At 58.6% G+C, this 23637-nt stretch overlaps 1 protein-coding gene across 8 annotated transcripts; it reads left to right on the top strand.

Moving 5' to 3' along the window:
• Nucleotides 1-283: 283 nt before the first annotated feature.
• TPM3 (tropomyosin 3) lies at nt 284-19199 on the top strand. Of its 8 annotated transcripts, none has more exons than XM_009999776.1 (10): nt 284-397; nt 663-788; nt 7446-7579; nt 8509-8626; nt 8847-8917; nt 10240-10315; nt 10734-10796; nt 10919-10988; nt 12741-12819; nt 18871-19199. In XM_009999776.1, the coding sequence occupies exons 1-10, from the start codon at nt 284-286 to the stop codon at nt 18872-18874; spliced, it is 855 nt and encodes a 284-aa protein (XP_009998078.1). In that variant the 3' UTR covers nt 18875-19199. The 8 variants fall into 8 exon arrangements, with proteins under 8 accessions (XP_009998078.1, XP_009998074.1, XP_009998077.1 ...); XM_009999772.1 differs by lacking the exon at nt 18871-19199 and adding an exon at nt 18227-18251; XM_009999775.1 differs by lacking the exon at nt 12741-12819 and having other exon boundaries at nt 18871-19179.
• The last annotated feature ends 4438 nt before the right edge of the window (nt 19200-23637 follow it).

The following is a 23637-nucleotide window of genomic DNA, read 5'->3' on the forward strand; positions in this document are numbered from 1 at the left end:
CCGCTTGCAGACCTGTCACTGCTTTTTATAACTGCCCCAGCTGTCCCCAGGAGCCCAAATAAGGCTGCAGCCACCCGGGCCCCCCGGGGCAGACAATGGGTCCTGGACACAGACTTTTTGGGAAGGTGGGGAGGTGGCTCAGCCCAAGAAAGGCAAAGCCCCCGCGCCGGCAGGCAGGGCAGGGTTGATAAACGAGGCGGTGGGGTGACAGGCAGCACTGCTGCCCTGCCTGCCCCTTGCCCGTCCTGCTGCCTGCTGTCCCACCACCTGCGTCCCACCGAGGATGGAGGCCATAAAGAAGAAGATGCAGATGCTGAAGCTGGACAAGGAGAATGCCCTGGACCGGGCAGAGCAGGCGGAGGCCGAGCAGAAACAGGCGGAGGAGAGGAGCAAGCAGGTAGGGTGGATGATAGAAGCCCCCAGCCCGAGGATGTTTGGGGGGTGGGCTCTCCCTGTGCTGGACCATGGTGAGCCCAGAGCCAGCACTGGCAAGGGCAACAAGAGCTGCCACCATCCCACAGCTCGGGGACCATGTCATGACATCGTGGGGCATCCTGAGGGCTGCCCAGGGCTCAGCCCGTGCCAGCTGGTGGCATGTGGGACAGAGATGTGTGGGGATCCAGAGGGGTGTCCACCTGCAGTGACAGCTGCTGCCCTTCCAGCTGGAGGACGAGCTTGCTGCCATGCAGAAGAAGCTGAAGGGGACGGAGGATGAGCTGGACAAATACTCTGAGGCCCTGAAAGACGCCCAGGAGAAGCTGGAGCTGGCAGAGAAGAAGGCAGCAGATGTACGTATGGGGTGCAGGATGGGAGCTGGGCTCGTTACTCAACCCTGGCCACCCTCCTGGTGGGACTGCAGCCCCTCCCTGTGACCTTGGGATGGAGGAAGGTCCCTGCCAGGCTTGGTGCAAAGCTGTGTGGGTGTCTGGGCTCAGAGAGTGACCTTGGGAAGGACACCTCCCACGGGGCACACCCACAGCCACGCGGGGACTGAGGGATGCTGGCAGGGGCTGGTTCCACCTCCTTCCTGGGCAAGGATGTCCCAGGCAGCCTGGGAGCTGGGCTGGGGGAGGCTGGGCAGATATTTCCAATATCTGAAGGAGGCCTACAGGAAAGCTGGGGTAGGGCTTTTTCCACGGCTGTGTAGTGTGAGAACAAGGGGCAATGGTTTGAAGCTTAAAGAGGGGAGATTCAGGTTGGATATCAGGAAAAAGTTCTTTCTTGTGAGAGTGGTGAGACCCTGGAACAGGTTGCCCAGGAAGGTTGTGGCTGCCCCATCCCTTGAGGTCTTCAAGACCAGGTTGGATGGGGCCTTGAGCAACCTGTGCTGGTGGGAGGTGTCCCATGCAGGGGGTTGGAATTGGGTGATCTTTAAGGTCCCTTCCAACCCAAACCATTCCATGATTCTATGGGCAACAAGGCTTTGTGAGGCAGGACATGGGGACCCAGAGCTGGGGGCAGAGCCACAGCAGCTGGTGGCAGCAAACAGCCCCTTCAGTGCAGAACCTGGGGTCCCCAAGTGCCCTTGGGGGAGCCCTTGTGTTCCTGGGCAGGCTGAGGCTGCGTAGGCAGGGTAACAGCAGCTCCATGGGCAGGTGACAGAGGCTGTGTGTGCAGGGTGACAGAGGCTGTGTGTGCAGGGTGACAGCAGCTTCATGGCAGGGTGACAGAGGCTGTGTGTGCAGGGTGACAGTGGCTCCATGGGCAGGGTGACAGAGGCTGTGTGTGCAGGGTGACAGCGGCTCCCTGGGCAGGGTGACAGTGGCACAGCCCAGCTGTTGGGACACTTCCAGGCAGACAACGGCTCTGGCTGTGCAGGGTTTCACCGTCTGGCTGCTCTCCTGGCGCCGTTCACCAAGCCCTAGGACCTGGGAGCCCGAGGGGCTGTCACCCTGTTGGGCTGTCACCTTATGGAGCCATCGCCCTGAGGAGCCACCACCCTGTGGGTCCACCGTGTCTCTGGGGTCGAGCAGCAGGAGATGTGGGTCTTCCCTCCCGAGGGAGATGAGGAAAGGCTCCGGCTTCTCGCTCCCACGGCCCCAGCTCTGACATCCAGCCCAGGGGCAGGAACCTTCCTGTCCCTCAGCACTGTCGCCAGGCCGTGGGGAAGCTCCCCGGGCCCCAGCAGGGTTCCTGGATGGGCTGTCACCAGCACATCCCAGCTCTGAGCTGGGGCACAGGGAGTCACGGGAACCCCGGAGCCGTCCCTGAGCCCCGGGCTGTTTGTCAGCCCCAGGCCTTGGCTCATGGCTTCCTCTCCCAGCCCCGGCGGAGCGTTCCAGCAGCACCACAGCTTGGCACACACGTTGCAGAGCTCTGGGAAGCACTTTCCCTCCTTTGCACCTTCCTGCCCTCCCTTTTTCTCCCTGTTGGCACTTCCATACTCTTTCTCCCTGCTGCCACATCCCCGCTCTGTTCATTTGGGGCCCCCGTTTTCTGGACACCAACCCCCACCCAGGGTGGCTCCTGGGGCTCCCCTGGTTTCCCTCTGGCTCTGGGAAGTGGAAAGGAGGGATTTTCCACCCAGGTCCTTCCAGGTGCCAGCAGTGCCAGGCCCTTGGCGTGGCCAGCTCGTCTCTGGGGGACAAGCCCTGCCGTTTGAGGGGTCTCCACGCCAGCAAATGCCCCCCGGGGGCAAGTCCTTGCCCAGCTGATGAGGTTTAAAGGCTGTGGCACGAGGGGCCAGCCTGGTGCCCCTTTTCTCTTCATTCCTGTGCCTGGAGGAGCTCCCGTGGCTCCAGGGCAGGTCCCGTTGCTCTCCCGGGCCCTGAGGGCGCCGAGGGTCTCCGAGCCCCCCGGGCTGGGGATGGCAGAGGAGGAGGGCAGCACTGCTGGGGGTGCCAGCCCCCCAGTGCCACCCCTGGGGACAGAGGAGGCTGTGACAGCCCACGGGCTGGGGGTCCCCAGGGAGAGGGAGGCAGAGGGTGAGCTCAGCCCTGGGGAACGTGGCGCCGCTGCGGCCCCGGCCCTGCCCCTGTGGGGCCCCTGGGGACAGACAGGGTGGCCCTGGGGACCCCGGTGTGTGCACCCCTGTGGGGCAGGGCATGGGGGTCCGTGTGGGGCAGAGCCTCCGGACCGGGCTGCCCCTGCTCCTGGTCCCATGTGGGACCTGGTGCTCCTGCTCCTCTGTGGGGCAGGTCCCCGTGTCCCCCGGCCCCTGTGGGGCAGATCTTGGTATCTCCATACACACATGGGACAGGCCCTGGTGTCCCCATGTCCAACTGGGGCAAGTCCCTGTGTCTCCACACTCATACAGGGCAGGTCCCCGTGTCCCCACACCTACATGGTGCACACCCCGGTGTCCCCACACCCACATGGGGCAGACCCTGTTGTCCCCCTACCCACATGGGGAAGGTCCCATTGTTCCCACATCCACATGAGGAAGGTCCCTGTGCCCCCAGTCCCCCGTGGGGCAAGTCCTGGTGCCCCAGGCAGCCCTTGAGGCAGATCTTGATGCCTGCAACCACCCGTGGGGCAGGTCCCGGTGCTCCCAAAGCCCCGTGGGGCAGGTCCCGGTGCCCCCAGCCCCCCGTGGGGCAGGTCCCGGTGCCCCCAGCCCCCCGTGGGGCAGGTCCCGGTGCCCCCAAAGCCCCGTGGGGCAGGTCCCGGTGCTCCCAAAGCCCCGTGGGGCAGGTCCCGGTGCCCCCAGCCCCCCGTGGGGCAGGTCCCGGTGCCCCCAGCCCCCCGTGGGGCAGGTCCCGGTGCCCCCAGCCCCCCGTGGGGCAGGTCCCGGTGCCCCCAGCCCCCCGTGGGGCAGGTCCCGGTGCCCCCAGCCCCCCGTGGGGCAGGTCCCGGTGCCCCCAGCCCCCCGTGGGGCAGGTCCCGGTGCCCCCAAAGCCCCGTGGGGCAGGTCCCGGTGCCCCCAGCCCCCCGTGGGGCAGGTCCCGGTGCCCCCAAAGCCCCGTGGGGCAGGTCCCGGTGCTCCCAAAGCCCCGTGGGGCAGGTCCCGGTGCCCCCAGCCCCCCGTGGGGCAGGTCCCGGTGCCCCCAAAGCCCCGTGGGGCAGGTCCCGGTGCTCCCAAAGCCCCGTGGGGCAGGTCCCGGTGCCCCCAGCCCCCCGTGGGGCAGGTCCCGGTGCCCCCAAAGCCCCGTGGGGCAGGTCCCGGTGCTCCCAAAGCCCCGTGGGGCAGGTCCCGGTGCCCCCAGCCCCCCGTGGGGCAGGTCCCGGTGCCCCCAAAGCCCCGTGGGGCAGGTCCCGGTGCTCCCAAAGCCCCGTGGGGCAGGTCCCGGTGCCCCCAGCCCCCCGTGGGGCAGGTCCCGGTGCCCCCAAAGCCCCGTGGGGCAGGTCCCGGTGCTCCCAAAGCCCCGTGGGGCAGGTCCCGGTGCCCCCAGCCCCCCGTGGGGCAGGTCCCGGTGCCCCCAAAGCCCCGTGGGGCAGGTCCCGGTGCTCCCAAAGCCCCGTGGGGCAGGTCCCGGTGCCCCCAGCCCCCCGTGGGGCAGGTCCCGGTGCCCCCAGCCCCCCGTGGGGCAGGTCCCGGTGCAGGTGCGAGCGGCCTTGGCGTGTGCTGATAAAATGGAAGTGATCTCACCCGTGATGCTGCCGGGGCAGGGGCCGAGTGGAAAACTCCCCAGCGCTGCATCCTGCCGGGATCCCGTGGGGATGGCCCTGCCCGGGGACGGGCTGCCCCGACGTGCAGCCCCTTGTGCTGGGGGCAGGCACGGGCTGCTTGGAGGGATGGAAACCAGGAGCAACCAGAGCAGAAGGCAGGCTGAGGGGATTGGGTTTGTTCAACATGGAGAAGAGAAGGCTCCAGGGAGACCTTAGAGCAGCTTCCAGTGCCTGAAGGGGCTCCAGGAAAGCTGGGGAGGGACTTGGGCCAAGGGCAGGGAGGGATGGGATGAGGGGGAGGGATGAAAAGTGGGAGAGGGAGCTGGAGGTTGGAGCTGAGGAGGGAATTGTGGAGTGTGAGGGTGGGGAGAGCCTGGGCCAGGTTGCCCAGGGAAGCTGTGGCTGCCCCATCCCTGGGGGTGTTGAAGGGCAGGTTGGATGGGGCTTGGAGCAGCCTGGGCTGCTGGGAGGGGTCCCTGCCCATGCAGGGGGTGGGACTGGAGGAGCTCTGAGGCCCCTTCCAACCCAAGCTGTTTCATAATTCTGTGACCATCTGAACTGGTGGGTCTCTGCTCTCACAGCTCCATCAGCCCAGGGAGGCTGGTGGCATCCAGGGGACACTAGATGGGGTGACACGGGGCAGGTCACCACAGGTGACTGCCTTGTACCAAACTGACTCTCCACAAATCTGCTCAGTGACTTTGCTGCTGATTCTGTTCAATGTGAACCTCAGGCTCTCCCACCCTGTGCCTAAGTCTGGAGGCTGTAACAAGTGTCCTGATGTCACTGCTCCAGGACCTGTTGGGCTTTGCTGCCAGGGCTGGTGGCAGAAGCTGCTGGTGTGCAGTGAGAGGCCACTCCCAGACCTCAGCTGGGCGCTTCGTTTGCAGCCACATAAGGAATTCTCTTGCAAGAGCAGCGTTGCCATGGGGATGTGTGTTTCTCCCAGCTCGCTGGAGCCTCTTCACAGCGGAGACAACCAGTGCTCCCAGCATGGGGAGGTCTTGGCCTCACCCTGTGGTCTGTCCCTTGGGTCTGGAGGACTATCCCTGCTAGATCTCTGTGGCCTGGGGAGGTGATGGAAAGCCTCCAGGGTCGAGGTGAGCTCTGCCCTTGGCTTGCAGGACTCCTGGTAGCTCCTTGACTCAGAGCTGCCTTCCTGAAGGAAGTGTGGAGTAATGGGAATGAGCCACTGGAAGTGACACCCCGTGCCCCTGGGAAGCCTGTCTTCTTCAGCTGTATCCAGGGAGGAGGAGCAGGAGGAGGGGGAAGGTATAAGGGCTCTCCTGCAGAGAAGGAGGCAGTTCTTTACAAGCTGGAGTGGTTTTTTGGGTGGGTCAAGTGCTGCTCACAGGAAGTCAGGGCTGTGGTTCAGGGGTCAGGAAATGAGTCTTGCTGTGCTGGTGTGTCCCCATCCCCTGGGAGAAGGAGGAGGTTCTCCAACTTGCCTGTTTGTGCCTCTTTGATAGGCAAAAGTTGTGTGTGATGAGCAGGCTCCTTCCCGTGGTGTTTATTGTGGTTTTGTTCCTCTCTGAGCAGACCACTTCCCCCTCCGGAGGAAGCTGCTGCGGGGGCTGCTGCTGGGGCAGCTCTTGTTGGAGCACGGGGGGTGTTGTGGGTTTCCCTGGTGAAGAGCAGGGTGTGCTGGTGGGACAGCTCCTCTGCAGCTTGGGTTCTCACAACCTGGTCTTGAAATAGGGGTGCTGAGCACCCTGCTGCCAACATGGGGGAAGAGCCTGGGCAGCCTCCTGGGAACTCGCCCTGGTTTGTGTTGGGCCCTGGTCTAACACTGGCTTCTTTCATTGCTCTGCTCCTCCTTCCTTGGGCATGGGTAGAAGCAGCATGTCCTTGCAGGCTGCTTTGTTGCAAGTAGTTGGGATATTTCATATATGCCTGGCATGTGTCTGCACCTGGGTCTCTGCAGAAGATCACAGGGCTGCCCTGAAATGGCTGCAGCCCCATCCATCTTGGCTCCAGCACAGCCATCCTGCTGGAGAGCAGGACACTGGGATGCCCCAAGGTGGCTCATGTGGGGCCTGAGTGTCTCCAGAGTGTCTGGGCTCTCACCAGGCTGTGGTGGGGGTTGGTGGTTCCTGGCAGTGCTGCTGTACCAGGCCTGCCCGGGGGTGTCATGGTTTCTGATCTCTGCTGGGTCATTAAAGCCTGGGTCATTTTTGTGGTGACACTTGTGGCAAGCACACGGTGCCTGGGGGCTCGGTGCCTGGGGGCTCGGGGCCATCTCACCCTGCTCCTGGCACCTCTGGCTGAGCTGAGGAGGATGTTTGTGTGAGGCTGTTGCTGGGAAACAGCCTCCTCGAGCTGTCTCAAGACTGGGTGAGGCTTTTTGCTCTTTCTCTGTTCTCTTGATGAGTCGGTGGGAGGAAGGAAGCGCAGAGCCCAGCTGGGGTTGTGGCACTGGGCAGTGCTGAGGGGAGGCCTGGTCTGCCAGAGCCCTGCCACAGCTCAGCACACTCCTGAACCTCTTAATCTTCCCCATGTTGCTGAGGAGAGGGCTCGTTTCAAGCACTGCTGGTGTCCAGATCTCATGAGCAAACTGCCTGTGTGCTAAACGGTCGCTGTCACCAAGTGCTGGTGTGGGGGATAAACAGGGCTGTGATTGATGGGCTGGCAGGATTTCAGCAGCTGCAGAGAAGAGCCATTAGTGTAAGTCATCTGCTCAGTGTTTATGGCTTCAGCTGTCACATCAGCTTGAGCTGGCAGGGAACCTGCAGGACAAGGCAGGTGTGTGTGAAGCGCTGCCCGGCCAACGGGGCCCCCTGGGAAGTGGGTGAAGCCCCCTGGTCTGGGCTGGCTCCCCGTGTGCTGCTGCTGAGCTGCAGGCACATCTGGGCTGCTAAACCTGCCCCAGACTGAGTCACCCCCCTTGGTCCCTCCAGGCTGAGGCAGAGGTGGCATCTCTGAATCGCCGAATCCAGCTGGTGGAGGAGGAGTTAGACCGAGCCCAGGAGCGCCTGGCCACGGCGCTGCAGAAGCTGGAAGAGGCAGAGAAGGCTGCAGATGAAAGTGAAAGGTGAGCAAGGGCTGCTCCTCTTACTCTGTCAGCCTTCTCAGTTGTGTTCCTGACTCAGGGCCTGGTGCCATCGACCTCTTGGGCTTCCTGGAGGGTGGGAAGTAGAAACCATATCAAGGCGGGATGTGGGAGTTGGTACCTGCTCTGCAGAGCAAACAAAATTGGGCTGTTGGCCTTGAGTGTCTTGGAACCTGAGGCTAAGGAGTGAGTGCTGTGTGCTGCCATGCATCCCCACCCCCAAGGGAGGAGAAATCATTGAGTAGAATCACAGGGCTTGGAAGGGAGCTCTGAAGATCATTAAGTCCAACGCCCCTGCAGCAACAGGAACACCCAGGGAAGATCAATAGAATCAAAATAAGGGAATTCTGGGCCACCTCTGAGTTGCAAAGGTGTCTGCTGGTGGGGAAGCCACTCTTCCTGCTGCCTCTGCCAGCATCCTCCCTGCTGGCACTGTCCTCTGACCTGGACTGACTCAGAAGGGAGTGGTGCACTTCTAGCTGGCTGATGAGTTTCATCAGAGCACACACTGTAGTGAGCAGCCTGACCCAGCTCATGTCCTGCCACAGACACTGACTGGGATCTTCCTGCATTTCAGCCTGGGAAGTGCTTGGCTTGGCTGTGCAGAGAGTCCCTGAGCCAGCCTGGCTTGTTCCCCTCAGCAGCACCACATTTCCCTTGGTCCAGGAGCCTGATGAGCTGCTGGAGCAACAATTCAAGAACACTTAATTCCCAGCAGTGGAGACTGTGTTTGCAACAGCCCAACAATGTCTGCCTTCTTGTGCTTCCCCCTGCACTGGGAGGTGTTGGTGGCTCCTGAGGAAGCAGCAGGGTCCCAGGGGAGCACTGTTCATGCTCTGGAACTCGTGACACCTCTGGTTTGCACAGGAGTGTTTGATACATCCCCCCTCCCTGTGCTTTCCTTTGGGCAGAGGCATGAAAGTCATTGAAAACCGAGCTCTGAAGGATGAGGAGAAGATGGAACTGCAGGAGATCCAGCTGAAGGAAGCCAAGCACATTGCAGAGGAGGCGGATAGGAAGTATGAGGAGGTGAGACCCTTAGGCGCTCCAGTCCTGCTGGCCAGGAGAGGCAGCTTCTCTTGCCCCTGACAAAGCTTTCCTCAGCAAACCTGGGGGAAGAGCCTGGCAGCAGCTCTTCTCCTCAGCCAGAAGACCCTGGCAGCACCAGTGACTCCTGCCTTTGCTGTCTTGCACAGCCCACAAGTACAAAATTATCTTTCTTCCTCTGAACTCCAGCTCTTCCTTCCAGGTTGCTCGGAAACTGGTGATCATAGAAGGGGATCTGGAACGTACTGAAGAGAGAGCTGAGCTTGCAGAGTCGTGAGTAATCTGCTGGCATCTCACTGGCATGTCCACCTCTGCATGGGAACTAACACAGCATTTCTAACCTTGTTACACAAGGCCTGAAGCACAGCGGGGGGTTAGAACATCAGATGAAGAAGCTGGAAGCACTTTCCTGCTCATCATGGGATTAGGTCCACTGAGGATGTGGAGTTAGAGGACATGCTTTACCTTGTGGTGGAGATGTTCTGCCCCTTGGCATGAGGGGACTCCTGAGTTAGTGGGGCTGGAGAGTTGTTCTCCCCTTGGGATTCACCAGCACTGCTTTGTGTGTGTAGTCACTGGGTCCTGACACGTTGCTGTGGGGCACACGAGTGCACAGGCTTGTCCCCAAGTGGCAGAGGCCTCCTGGGTGGGGACCTGCAGGTCGGATGTCCAAGGGCAGAACTGGGCTGAGGTTGGCCTCTGCTCTCTTAAAATATCTGCAGTAACCACTGCAAGCACTGCCAAGCAGCAAGCTGAGCTTCCACTGCTGGGAGCAGACACAAATGGTGGAGTTTGGTCTCCTTTAATCCTATCTGGGTGCTGTAGCTGAGGAACAGCTGGGGAGCTGGTCAGGGCCTCTCTGTGCTCTGGCCTTGTCTAACAAAGCTGGCGTGTGCAGCAGCAGCAGCAGCTCAGTGCTTCCTGCCCAGATGTGCATGTCGTGACCATGACTTCTCTGTGTTTTTCCCCTGCCCCCATTTTTGCCCCGTGGTGTGGTGTTCTTGGTGCTCCTTTTGACCCTTGTCCCCACCTGGCTTGTGCCATCGTGTGACCGTCACTAACAGGCGTTGCCGGGAGCTGCAGGAGCAGATCAGAGTGATGGACCAGAACTTGAGGTGTCTGTCTGTTGCTGAAGAGAAGGTACTAACCTTTCCTTTCTCAAACATTAAACCAGAACTCCTGTGGGCTTCTAGCTACGCTCCTTCCCTCAGCTCAACTGCATCTTCCTCTCTCCTGGAACGTTCTGTCCTCTCTGCCCATAAATGTTCCCTCCTTACAACAACCTGAACCTGCAGCTTCTACTCGGAGACTCCAGGGCCAGCAGAAACCTCTGTCCACATCTGGCTGCTCAGCTCAGTGCCCTGTGCATGTGCTGGCAGAACACCAAAAATAGCAGCTTGGAGGTGGGAAGGGAACTTGTTTTCAGCACAAGTGCCTGAAAACAGGGTCCCATCCAGTCTGCTCACAGATCATCTCCTAAAAAAGCTCTTCCTGGTCTTCCCTGCACATGGATTCACTTCTCATCTCTCCTGTCTTTCCCTCCCACTTCTTCTGTTCCTTTTTCTCTCCCCTCCTTTCTTTGCCAAACCCCACAGTAAATGTTCCGAGCTGGAAGAAGAGCTGAAGAATGTCACCAACAATCTCAAGTCTCTTGAGGCTCAGGCTGAGAAGGTAGGGCTGCTTGTCCAAGGGCCAGAAACATTTCTGGGGTACTCGGAGGGTGCGTGGCAGCCGAGGACCCACTGGGCTGGAGATGGTGCAACACAGCCTTAAGCAAGCAGGGACAGCTACCTGGTCCCAGCACGAGACTGATGCTGGGAGAGAGGAAGGTCTGGTTGCCCTGCCCTGCCTCGGGGCAGGTTTGAGCAGCCAAGTTGTTGCTGCTGCTGGGATGAGAACTTTTCTGTGCCCATGTTTGTGTTGTCTGCATGAGGTGGGACTTTGTGCTTGACCCAGTTGTGTTGGACTAGAGTTGGGAATTCCTGAAGGCATCTGCTCAGTGCAGGGAGGAGCTGAGGTCTCTCTGTGGCCTCCCTGGAGTAGGAGATACTTGGGGCTGCTGGTTGCTGACTCCTCTGCTTTTCCACAGTACTCCCAAAAAGAGGATAAATATGAAGAAGAGATCAAGATCCTGACTGATAAACTCAAAGAAGTGAGTGGCCGTGTTGGGATGGGTGGGGTGGCCTCAGCCTGAGGGGGGTGGGAGACTTGATGTCCTCAGGCCAGTGGTCCCTGCAATCCCAGTTGTCCTGACTGGCTCCCTCTGCCCTGCAGGCAGAGACCCGCGCCGAGTTTGCCGAGCGGTCTGTGGCCAAGCTGGAGAAGACTATTGATGATTTGGAAGGTATGTTCTGGGGATGGAAAGCCAAAGAATAGGTGGTGAGGGAGCTGAGGAAGGCTGTGTCCCAGGTAGCTGGAGAGTGGAGACTCTGCTCCTCAGTGCTTGAAGTGTGACCTAACCCTGCTTGCAGGGTGGGGATGGTGCCCCTGGGCTTGACCCCATGTATCTGCTCCAGGAGGTGTTCCCTGGCTGTGCTGTGACAGGCCATGGGCTCCTGATCCAAACTCCTTGCCATATCTGCCTGATGGACACAGATAGCACAGCTGGTATCTCAGTTGTGATGTCCTCAGGAATGTAACTGGATTCCTGCTCTCCTGCTTCACCCCATTTAAGGATAAAAGGGCCTGAACCCAAGAGGAATTGGTTGCAGTAACACACCTGAGTGGAGAATCTCATGGTGGGGCTCTGCTGCAGAAAGTCCTGCTGCAACCACAGTCTTCAGTCCTGAGACAGCCCCCAGGAAGATTTAGGACTAACCAGTGTGGGTCCTAGTTCAAGATACCGTCACTAGCAGCCCCATCCATGCAGTGGGGTGCTCTGCCTGTGCCAAGCATGGGTTCCTTGCCTCCTCCTGCCCCTGGTTTCACAGGAGCTCTCCTGACACCAACCAGCACAGGATCCTGCCTTTCCCCAAGCTCTAGCAGGGGAAGGTTCCAACTGCCTCCCTCACATCTGGGCCTGTGGCCAAATTCTTCTGTGGAGAGCTGTGGCTGGAGTGGTGGTGCTGGTAAACCAGAACTCTTGCAGGCCTCCTGCCTCCACCCCAGCATGTGCCTTTGTCATCTTTTGGTGCCAGGTCTTGGAGACTCAAAGCCACATCCTACCATCTGGAGTCACTCCGGAGGGTTTTTATCTAGAAATAGCAATGGTGTCAGCTGAGCTGTTCCAGAGCTGCTGCCAAGCAGCAATCTGAGCCACCTCATGATCCAGGACAAGCTTTTATTTGGGAACTGCAAAAATTCCTCCAAGTCCCTGCATGCTCCTCTTGAAACACGTTGATGGGGAGTTGGCTCTGGTCTCCAGCCTTGCTGCTGAAGTGACCTAGTTTATGACAAGTGACAAAGTTCTTTGGGCTCCGTGAAGCTGTTAACAACATCACCAGCTGGCCTGGGCAGCCAGAGCTGGGAGAGGTCTGTGCCAGCTCTGCAGAGCACTCAGGAGGGCATCAACATGAGCTTGAGAGCTGCCTCCTCCCCTGATCTGCCCTCCTGCTCTGTTATCTGATGGAGAACACAAGTTTCAGCTCAGCCTTTCTAGCCATGTCCTACAGGGTGGGAATTCCCTTTGATGCCCAGGATTTAATGATGTGGCTGACCTTTCCCAGGCAGGTTTTTGTATTGAGACAGAAGGTGGGAACAAAGCTTCCCAGTTGATCTGTGCCTGCCTTGGGTGCAGCAAAGCTCCTCCCGAAGTGGATGTAGTTGCCCCTCCCTGCTGCTCTTCCTGTCGGTGGTTCTTGCTGACCCAGCTGGGCAGCTTGTTCCCACAAGCTGATGTGGTTTGAGTTCTTGGCTCTGCTCTCCTCAGAGCTGGCTTGTAGTCCTGGAAGGCACTTGCTGGTCAGGCTGTCTTTAGGCTGTCAGAGCCCTCATGTCCATCATCAGGAGCTGACAGGGAGCTGTGGTGGCTCCATATCCAGCTTCATTTTCTTCTGTTCAGGAGTCCCATACTGCTTCTCCTGCCCCAGGCTGTTAGAAGAACTCCTCTGCCTTCCCTCATTGTTTCCCTTTTGTTCTCCTCCTAAACCTCTTCTAGATGAGCTCTATGCCCAGAAACTGAAGTACAAAGCAATTAGTGAGGAACTGGACCACGCCCTGAATGACATGACTTCCATGTAAATATGAGCTGGCTGGTGTTTGCCTCTCGCTTGGGCAGCCTGGGCTGCCAGGGCTTGCTTGGTGTGCTGGGGTGTTCCTAGTTGAGAACCAGTGGCTCTGTGTGTTACCCAGGTTACTTCCTCAGATCTCTGCCTGGAGGGTGGAGAGGCTCCCTGCAGCATGTTGTCCTCTAACTCTGGGCCTTGTGGTCTGCATGTGTGACACCAAGTGCTGTGCTGCCCTCACAGGCTTCTGACCTGAACTCTGAGTACAATTCCCACTGGGAAAGGCTTCCTAACGAGATGTGGCTTAGCTGCCTGCTGGGGCCACTGGGCCATGGCCTCGGGATTCCTCCTGGAAGAGGCAGTGGATAGTGCTCGAGTGGTTTCCTTGGGAATTGCTGTGAGATGGGCTGGATCATGAACTGATCTGTGGAAGTAGCTGAATTCCTGTTCCTGCAACTTTGCTACTTGGCTTTTTGTGGGCATCTGGGGGGGGTTCTGCTAACAGCTGCTGTGCACAGTCCTCACACTAACCAAGGAGATGCCAGATCCTTGCATTGCTGAGGAGCAGCCTTAACAGCAGCACCCCAGAGCTCCCTGAGCAGCCTTTGCTGTGCCCTCACACTCCAGCTTCTCTTAAAATTAGTGTCTCCTTCTGTCTCACACAGATAAGTCTTGCGATTCCAAACTCCACTTTGGATTTGCCTCCTGCTTGGTGGCTTATTCTGCACCTGCACCCTGCACTTGTGCTCTCCTCATCTCAGGCTGAATTCCAGAACCTCTCCCCAGCCCCTGTGCCCAGAGCATCCCTGGGAATGAGTCCTGTAGAGATGCTGGAGCTTGACAGCAGCAGCCACCCCTGGTCCTGCTGCACTTGCTCCCAAACAAAGCTCCCTCTGTCTGACCTGAGGTGCCAGACACTGCTGAGCTCTGAGGAGCTGCCCCTTCCATGGCTGGGTGGAGCTGGGAGAGTGTTGTTCTCATCTGCATATCTTGTGTAGAGTCATAAAGCTCCTTTTGTATTTCTCTTGCCTCTTGCTTGAGCATGATGTCACTTTTTTTTTTTGTTGTTGTTTAAGGAAAACAACTCTTGTATCAATGGAATGAAGCAGCTGGTGCTTTGGAGAAAGGGGTTTCTAGTGACCACTTGCTGCTGTAGAGTAGCTGTTCCAAAGCAGTGTCACCCTCCTGGCCCTCAGGGGAACCCACAGACTTCATCAGCCTCCTGGGTTTCCCCTTTTGTGCCTCCTGGGCTCACAGATGTGGCTGGTGCCTCAGCAGCTTGTTGGGGGTGAAGGGGAGGTTGGGGTGTGCAGCAGGGAGGGCTGGAGCTGTGCCTGTCTGGGGGACACTCCACACGTGCTTGCAGTGGGAAGTCACCTCACTGGCTGGTCACTGGGGCACTGCCAGGGTGTGAAAGGCAAGAAACATCCACTGAGCTCTGGGTGATTTCCAGTTGGGTGCCAGGTGCTGCCTGGGGGTGTCTGGCCTCTTGCTTCAGGAGGGCTGTGGGCATCCCAGCCTGGGGGGTGAGGTTTGCAGAGTCCTCCCCTCCCAGTGCAGAGGCTGAGGGTGCTGGGATCCTCCTGGGAACGTGGCATGGAGCCTTGCACTGGGCACTCACTGTGTGTCACTGCTGGACTGAGCCTGGCACTGGTACCACAAACACTGCTCGGCCTCTTGGGGTGGTTTGGCAAATGGTCTTTCCTTTCTGGGTTGATTCCTCTGCCCCAGTGCCCGGAGAGCCCTTCGTGAGCAGAGCCCTGATGAGCTGGGACATCTCCCGTGGTTCCCTCAGGTTTGTGTCACTCTGTTCTCTGCACAACAGCACGAGTGGTCAGGATGGTCCAGACACCCCAAACTGCCCCAGCCTGTCCTCACTCTGTCTTCTCTGTCAGGGATCTTCTCTGCTGGGTCTGGGTAGGGAAGGAGGAACCATTCCCACCAGGAGTTTTCAAGCTTGGGAAGCCCTGACAGGGCGGGATCCTCCCTGTTGGGTCTGGATTGGGAAGGAGGAACCATTCCCACTGGGAATTTTCAAGCTTGGGAAGCTCTGGCAGATGATGGTCTGACTCTCCTGGGATTTGGGGCAGGAGCTCTGTGCCCTGCAAGCACCAAACAAGGATCCAGAACTTCTCAGGAGCAAACCTGCAGCTGGAGGAGGGTCTGAGGTAGGGAATGGGGTTTCTGTCACCAGTGTCTGGAGGTGTGAAGGTTTCCAGCCCAGCCTTTCATTCCCAGCTCTTCCCAGGTGGAGGTGCCTCCCTGCCCTTGTGAAACAGCCCCTCTCTCCACAGGGAGGTCCTGTCACTGGGTGGCACCATGTGGAGCTGGTGGCTTTGCTGTTGCAAGTGATGTTATCAAAGGCTGGGCCGGGCCAGGAGCTTTCCCTGCTCATCCTCATGAAACTCCATGCTGGGTGGTGGATGGTTGGGTGGGTGGGTGATGCAACTCCTGCCTTGGGAGGTGTGGAGAGGCTGCAGGTCTGACTGGATTGCTGGGCTTGTGCAGGCTGGTTACCACCAGCTGGGCTGTTGACTCAGGGGTGCTGGGAATGTGGATTAGCTGACCAGGAGGCACAGGGCCTGGAGCTCCTGGCTTTGTGGGCAGCTGGGAAGGCTGGCCTGTGGGCTGGGTGGAGAAGGGAGCTGGCCCCAGCTGACCTGGCCAAGTGTTCTGTGCTGTTCCTCAGGCCTAGGAAGGGTCATGCTAATCCCTGCAGATCATCTGCTCCCTCCTGTGCCAGGATCATCAGGTCCCTGGCCACAAGCCTGAAGCTGGTGTACCAGCCCCTGGTGCTTCTCTCTGCAGTTCCCTCCCATCCTCTGCCACTCTGGAGACCCAGGAGCAGCCCTGGGGCAGGAGATGGGCATCAGGGGCTCCATCCTGCCTGCTGGGCAGGTGGAGCAAGTCTGTAGTAGCTGGAGTGCAAGGTGGGCTCTGGTGTAGGCCAGGGTGGGGTGTATCTGCCCCCACACCACAAGGTCCCTCAACTTCTAGTTAGATTGAAGTCGTTGGCTTTTCTGGCTGGTTCTTTGTCCCTTGGTGGCTTTAGAGAAGGGACAATAATGAGCATTACTCTGTCCTGCAGAGTGAAGTGCAGCTGGAGTGGGTGCTGGGGGGAGGTGTGAGCTTCCCATCACCTGGAGGGATGGGCTGAGACCCTCAGGAGAGGGGGACATGCCTTGGCTGCTCCTTGTGGGCAGCTTGACTCTGCCACGAGCCTTACCCAGCCAGGGCTTGTTCAAGAGCAAAATATTCTCAAGCTGAAAGCAGGAGAAAGGTGCAGATCCCCTCAGAGGGGCCCTGGGTTCCCAAGGATCTTGTGGTACAAGGATTTGAGAAGGAGCCCAAGAGCAGCAGGAGTTTCTGTGCTCCACACTTGCCTGTCAGGCAGACTGGGTTTCTGGTTGGTTTTTAGTCCTGCTGGGCTGGGAGTTGTTGGAGAAGGATTTTCCACTGCCTGGAAATTCTCCCTAGATGCAGGGATTGGAGTTGTCAGACCTGGAGGACCTTGCCTGTGTGGATGGGCAGTGATAGATGCTGAACTGGTTCTCTGCAGTGGCTGGTTGTGACCATCCAGCCCCAGGGGTGACCTGTCCTGGGTCAGGAGCAGCCTGGCCCTGCCTTTCCCTGGAGCTGCTGCTGAGCATGTGTGGTTGGTACCACCTTGGGCATGAGTGGAGCCCCTGGAGGCCTGGGAGGCTGTGGGGACAGGAGGGTGGGAGGTGAGGCTGGGAGATGCAGAGGCAGCTTGTGCCCCTCCTTGGGTTGGCCTGGGCAGACACAGAAGAGGAGCCAGTGCTCCAGGTCCTCTGTCCTCTACACGAAGCAGATCCTGCCTTCAGCCCTGTCTGGACTTGATGGGCTGTTAGTGTGGCACAAAGACACCTCCTTGGAGGAGTGTCCTGCAGGTCAGGTGGGAGATGCTGCCATTCCCAGTTCTTCTGTCCTACTGTTAAAGCCCCATCAATCCCACTCTGTGGTGGGGCTCTCTCTGGAAGGTGCCTCTGGTTCAGCTATGATAGGACTGCTGCTTTCTGCAACCTGCTCCACAGGCTTAAAGGACACCCCAAACCTCTCTCCTTCCCCAGGCAGAGCCCAGCCCAGCCTGTAGGCTTTTCTTTGGGTCTCCTCTGCCTGCCTTTGCCTTCACAAGCCCTTGGCAGCCCCTCATTTCTGCCTGCACTTGGCTTTCCTGTCATCTTCCTGACCTGAAATGCAAGTTAAAGAGTCAGACAAGCCTTTCTTCTCCCCAGCTCCCCCTGTGCTGTAACCCAGACCTCATGTGGGGACAGCAGGTGTGATGTTCTCATCCTGGTGTCCTTCTAACCTTCCCTTTCTGTCCCCCTTGTCTCCCCTAATCCTGCTGCTGCCATGGTGTCTGTCCAGCCCCTGAGAAAACCCACCTGCCCTCTCTGAGCTGGACTTAACACTGCATGATCTGGGTGACTGGGGAGGGGGGCATTTAAATGCTATTAAACAAGCTTAGAGCCCCCACCAGAGCTGGGGACCAGAGACAAACCTGCTCATCCTCACGACTGGGCAGACTTGGGGGTTTAACGCAGTTGCTGCCACTTCATGGGGCACCTGAATTCACCCTCTGACCTCAGAGTGTGAGCACTTGTTTTGTCCTTGGGGGTGAAACCCGTGGGGGGGCTGTTCCTGGAGCAGCCTTGCTCACTTGGCCAGGGGCTCCAGGCTCTGTGGGGAGTGGCTGCACCCACCAGGGGCTTGTGGCTGCTGGAGGTTGCCTGTCCAAGCCCTACAACCTAATTTACTGTGAGCTGAGTGACTGTGGGATCTCCTGCTGCTTGGAGTGATGGGTCCTGGCAATCACTGACTGACCTGGTCTGTAAGACACTGCACACCTGGGGTACTTGCCTGTGTAGTTGAGTCCTAACCTAGAATCACAGAATATTAGGGGTTGGAAGGGATCTTCAAAGATCGTTGCGCCCAGCCCCCCTGCCAGAGCAGGACCAAAAAAACCAGGGCAGGTTGCTCAGAAAGGCATCCAGACAGATCTTGTAGAGTCTCCTTCTCTGGAGACTTCCAGCCTCTCTGGGGAGCCTATCCCAGGGTCTGTAACCCTCACAGGAGAGAAGTTCTTCATGTTGAGCTGGAACCTTCTGTGGTCAAGCGCAGAAAGAAGGTTTGGGGGAAGTGGTTGTTCCTGGGGCCTGGTCCTGGCAGGGCTGCTGAGCCCCAGCACCACTTGGGAAAGCTCCTGGACATGGTGAAAGCAAATCCCAAAAATCCTCAGCATGGAGCTGTGTCTTGAGCTTCTGCAGGGGATCTTTGAAGGCTGCAATTCTGGAGCTCTGGGAGGGCTGCTCCTGGCTCTGTGCACAATTCCTGACCCTGGGGGGGCTGGGGAGTGACTTTGGGAAACTGCCTGTTCCTAAAGGACATCTTTCTACAGCCTGGCTACCCTGCCCAGCGTGTGAATGTCTTCAGTGACATGGGTGGGCTGACCTATGGAGTAAAGCCCACCTAGAGTGCTGGTGGCTGCTCTGAGCTCTCCTCCTGGCTTAAGGAACATGTGAGAACTACCTGTGGGCTCGGGCAGAGCTGCAGCCCCTGGTCCCTGTGTGCTCCCTGCCTGCCCCTCACTGAGAACAGCCCCTTCCTGCTCTCCTGAGCCACGTTGGCTGCTCCCTGCTGCTGGGGGTGACCATCCTGGTGACCAGCTTGGCCTCTCTGTCCTATCCTGGGAGGGGGATCACATTCAACTGTAATTCCAGGGGCTGGTTTCCCAGTGTGTTTCACCTCTGCGTTGCTCTGGGGGGCCTTGCTGGGCCGTGGGGGTGGCTGGCTGGGTGTGGGGAGCCCTGGGGGGGCTGTGGTTGGAGGCACCTGCATGCAAACCACTGCCTGGCAGCCCCTGGGGCCCCCACCAGGGCTGCACCTGAGCCAGGGAACTCCAGAGCTTCTTGCTGCAACCAGCCAGGCACCCCCCTGAGGACCTGCTGCCTGCTGGGCTGGGGCTGGTGGGAGCTTTTCCTGGCCGAGGTTCCTGGGGGGTCTAGGGGTGACTTGTAACTCTCCACTCTTGCTTCCTGCCAGATAAGCTGAAATCCACCAAAGAGGAGCATCTCTGCACGCAACGAATGCTGGACCAGACCCTGCTAGACCTGAACGAGATGTGAGGGATCCCCACCCCTGCCACCCCCCCCGGGGTCCCTGCTGCCCTCTAACCCTGGGGGAACCAGACTTGACTTTTTCTGTTGCCAACTTGACCAAACACAAACCTTCTCCTTCGCCTCAGGGTTAAAGGCCACCGGGTTGGGCCAGAGCTTCAAACAGCATCATTAAGGGAAATAATCAATGCAATAATCATGGCTGGGGAGCATGTTTGAGGTGTCTGCACTTTGTAGCCACCTTGGCTTTGTTCTGGTGAACATTCCAAATAACTCTTGAGGCTGGGGAACTGCACTTCAAAGCTCATGGCTTTAAAATTTGGTGTCAACCTTCTGGTAAGGGGCTCTGGGCCCCCCCTGCTGTGGCAGGGGAGGTAGGAGAGGGTGACAGTCCCTGGCTCTGGGCTACTGAACTGGAGTAGCCAGGTTAGGGACTGGGACCCTGTTGGGAAGACTCCCTTGCCCAGGAGCTGGTTGCCAAAAGAGCAGTTCAGTTTTGCAGCTTTAGGGTAACTTGTGCTGAAGCAACTTGAGCAAAGGGAGACACTTTTTATTTTAGTTACAGCCAATTCTCAATTAAAGCCTGTTCTCTGAACAATTGAACCTTCACAGGGGTTTTTCCCCTTCCCCCCCACTCCCTCTTGGCCATGTCCTGGTAGGTTTAGAGAAGCCACAGCCCCTCTAACCCCTTTGCTACCCCGGGGCTGAATTTGCCTTCACTCCCTGCTGGTGCATCAAGCTTTGTCTCTCATCACTGGCTTCCCCTTCACAGCTTCGACCCAACAGCCTCTTCCTGGGGAGGTTGGGGGGCTTTATTTTTGCCTACCCTGAAGGAGGGACCCGTGGCCTCCCCTCCATGGCCAGGGCTGCTCTTGGTGTCTCACTGAGGTCCAAGCCACCTTGTGTGCATTGCTGAGGTGTTGTTGTTGTGAGGTGTGAGCGTGGAGATGTGTGGGGTGAAGCTGGTGCTGGAGCTTCTTGCTTGGTGGGAGCAGCTTGAAGGGGCCAACGTGGAGCAAAGAGCCCTGTCCAGTGTTTTGATACTAAATGGAAAACATTGTCTTACTGTCTTTTGAAATAAAAACCAATCCCTCCACCCTGCTGGCTGCCTGCTGAGCTTTTGGGGGTGGGAGTTGATGGGGCTGGGGGTTCATCCCTTGGGGGGGAGGCTGGAGGTGCAGGACACAGCACAGGCCACCCAGATGATGGGAGGGATGGAGCATCTTCCCATGGGGAAAGGCTGGGGGAGCTGGGGCTGTTCAGCCTGGAGAAAAGGAGGGTGAGGGGGGAATCTCATCAACCCTTATCAACATCTTCAGGGGGTGTCAGGAGGGTGGGACCAGACTCTTCTCAGCAGTGCCCAGTGACAGGACAAGGGGCAGTGGGCACAAACTGGAGCACAGGAGGGTCAAGTTAAACAGAAGGAGAAACTTCTTTCCTGTGAGGGTGACAGAGCCCTGGGACAGGCTGCCCAGGGAGGCTGTGGAGTCTCCTTCTCTGGAGACATTCCCAACCCATCTGGACATGTTCCAGTGGGATCTACTGTAGGTGACCCTGCTCTGGCAGGGGGGTTGGACTGGATGATCTCAGAGGTCCCTTCCAACCCAGCAACTCCGTGACTCTCACTGTTCTACCCAGGGTGGATTCCTCCCTCCTCTGCCTCAGTGTTCCAGGGGAGCTGCTGCTTGGTGGCTGCAGGTGGGCTTGGCTGGCAGCTCCTCTCGTCCTGTTCTCCAGGGAAGGGCAACGGGGCTGGGGAAGGGGCTGGAGCACAAGTGTGAGCAGGAGCAGCTGAGGGAGCTGGGGGTGTCCAGCCTGGAGAGCAGGAATGGCCACGCTGGTCAGGGAGGTTCACTGATCACCCTGCGCTGGTGGCAGGGGCTGGGTCTGAGGGAGCTGCCATCAAGGGTCCTCTCCAATGGCTGCCCCATCTCTGGGAGGCACCTCCCTGTGCTCAGCATGTCAGGGACCCCCGAGGGCTCCCACAGCCACCACCACCCATTCCCTGCTCCTGGGAATCCCTTCCTGCCACCACACGCAGGCACAGAACGGTTCTGTTTATTTAAGTCCTCTGCATTCCCTTTTTTAAGCCCATTTCAAAGAGCAGGAGGGAAAAAAAAAACACTTCCCATCTGCCTCTCAGGCCTTCCCCACGTTCCCACGGGCCCTGATGAGCCCCTGGGTGAGAACAGGGCAGTTTGTTCCCAAATCCCTTGGGGGCTGAGCAGGGCTGGGGGGCTGAGGAACGTGGCAGGTGGGAAAGTCAGAGCTCACAGAGCAGAGGGTGGCACAGACAGAGGCACCTTGTCAGACAGAAGGACAATTGATTTGCTCTGCTGAATCCCTCGGTTTGTGGCACATCCTGGGCAGGCTCTGCAGGCTGGGAAGCCCCCCCGTGGCTCTGGGCTCCTTTCCCCAGCACCAGCTTTTCCCCAGCCCTGAAGCCAGGAGGAGTTATAGGTGCTGGACTGGGGACGGTTGGTTCTCTTGCTGCAGTGACAGCCCCTGGTGAGCAGGGCAGCACAGCTGGAGGGGCTGGGAGGCCCCTCAGCAGCTCCTCCAGCCCAACCCCTGCCAGGGAAGGTCCCCCCAGAGCCCCCCAGGGTCCCATCCAGCTGGGTTGGGAATGTCTCCAGAGGAGCCTCCCCAGCCTCCCTGGGCAGCCTGTCCCAGGGCTCTGCCGCCCTCACGTTCAGCTGGAACTTCCCTCCTGGTGCCCCTCGTGCCTCCTCCTGTCTCTGGGCACCGCTGGGAAGGGTCAGGCCCGTCCTCAGGGCCAGGTTGGACGGGGCTTGTGCAGCCTGGGCTGGTGGGAGGTGGGAACCGGATGGTCTTGGAGGTCCTTCCAGCCTCAGCCATTCCAGGATCCCTGACACCCGCCCTGTGGATGTTCCACGAGCACTGAGAAGATCCCTCTCAGCCTCCTCCTCCCCAGGCAGAGCAGAGGGGCAGGAGAACCCCCTGCCCTGCTCCTCTTCCTGCACCCCAGGGTTCCATCGCCCTTCTCGGCCACCAGGGCACGTTCCTGCTTCCCTTGGTGTGTCCCCAGGACTCCCAGGTCCTTCTCCAGAGCTGCTTCCCAGCAGGTCAGCCCCTCACCTGGCCCGGGGAGCTCATTCCTGGGGTTACTCCCAGGACCCTGCACTTGCCTTTGTCTCCCAGAACAATCTCATCTTTGTTCCTGAGCACATCCCTCTCGAGCTCCAGGTAGATCTGGTGTCCCAACACGTGCTCATCCTCTTTCCCAAGCATGACCAGCCTCATTTGTAGTCAAAGAGACTGTAAAAACAAAGAGGAAACAGGGGGGGCTGAGTGAGGCTTCAGCTTCTCAGAGTAGTTTATTGGGCTCTTTCAGGATGGTTTTCTTCTCTTTTAATCAAATCAAAACCGTGGAAGAATTCCTGAGCCAGAAGAAGGAAGTTCCCATGAGCTGCTCTTCCTACCTGCACAGTCTGTGTTGGAGAAGCTGCTGTTAAGAAAATTATAGTTTGATTGTGAAACTCTCACATTTCCTTTTATTTTCTTCTTTTCTTCTATCAGGAACACACTTTTTAAAGCAGAATTGGATCCATCTGGTGCTGTGTGTCCAAATGTTAAGGTGAAAGCAGCTTGTGGGTCATATCAGAGAAGCACAGAAGGGTTTGGGTTGGAAGGGACCTCAAAGCTCATCCATTCCCACCCCCCCATGGGCAGGGACACCTCCCACCAGCCCAGGTTGCTCCAAGCCCCATCCAACCTGCCCTTCAACACCCCCAGGGATGGGGCAGCCACAGCTTCCCTGGGCAACCTGGCCCAGGCTCTCCCCACCCTCACACTCCACAATTCCCTCCTCAGCTCCAACCTCCAGCTCCCTCTCCCACTTTTCATCCCTCCCCCTCATCCCATCCCTCCCTGCCCTTGGCCCAAGTCCCTCCCCAGCTTTCCTGGAGCCCCTTCAGGCCCTGGAAGCTGCTCTAAGGTCTCCCTGGAGCCTTCTCCTCTCCAGGCTCAACACCCCAACTCTCCCAGCCTGGCTCCAGAGCTGCTCCAGCCCTCCCAGCATCTCCGGGGCCTCCTCTGGACTCTCCTCAACAGCTCCATGTCCTTGCTGGGGGCTACAGAAATGGACTCAGTTCTCCAGGTGGGGTCTCATGAGGGGGAAACTATTTTTCCAAGGCACTGCTTGGAAGACTGAAGCTGATTTGTCTCTTGAGCTGCTCCCTAAACCAAATCATGACCCAAAGATGAGCAGGGCCTGGGCTGGGGAAACACGTGTCACAGTTTGTGCCACTTCTCTGCTGTTTGCTGAACTATTTTTGGTGGAGGGTGTTTGGCTTCAAGAATCAAGTGTTCACATGCTCGTGGGATGTTTGGGAGGATGAATAATGAGCAGCTTTTCTGCTGCAAACACTCATTCCTCCCCAGGAAAGCTTCTCAGGACTGTCCCTTCTTGCTCCCTTGTGGCTGCCCCGCTCCATCCTGCCCTGAAATCTGGATTTTTGGCAGCAGAAAGATGCCTCTGGGACAGAAATCTGTCCCACTGGCACCAGAGGACAGAGCAGGATGGTGACTTCACGTTCCTGAGCCAATCTGGGAGTGTTTTGTCTGCATTTCAGAGCCATATTCACCTCCAGATGATAAACTTCTGCTACCAGACTTGTGCTCCTTAAAGACAAACCTGTTACCCCCACGAGCTGCTTGGGGTGGTTCTCAG

The sequence above is a fragment of the Chaetura pelagica genome, unplaced genomic scaffold (assembly GCF_000747805.2).
Source record: "Chaetura pelagica isolate M959 unplaced genomic scaffold, ChaPel_1.0 scaffold686, whole genome shotgun sequence".
NCBI classification, from domain to species: Eukaryota; Metazoa; Chordata; class Aves; order Apodiformes; family Apodidae; genus Chaetura; species Chaetura pelagica.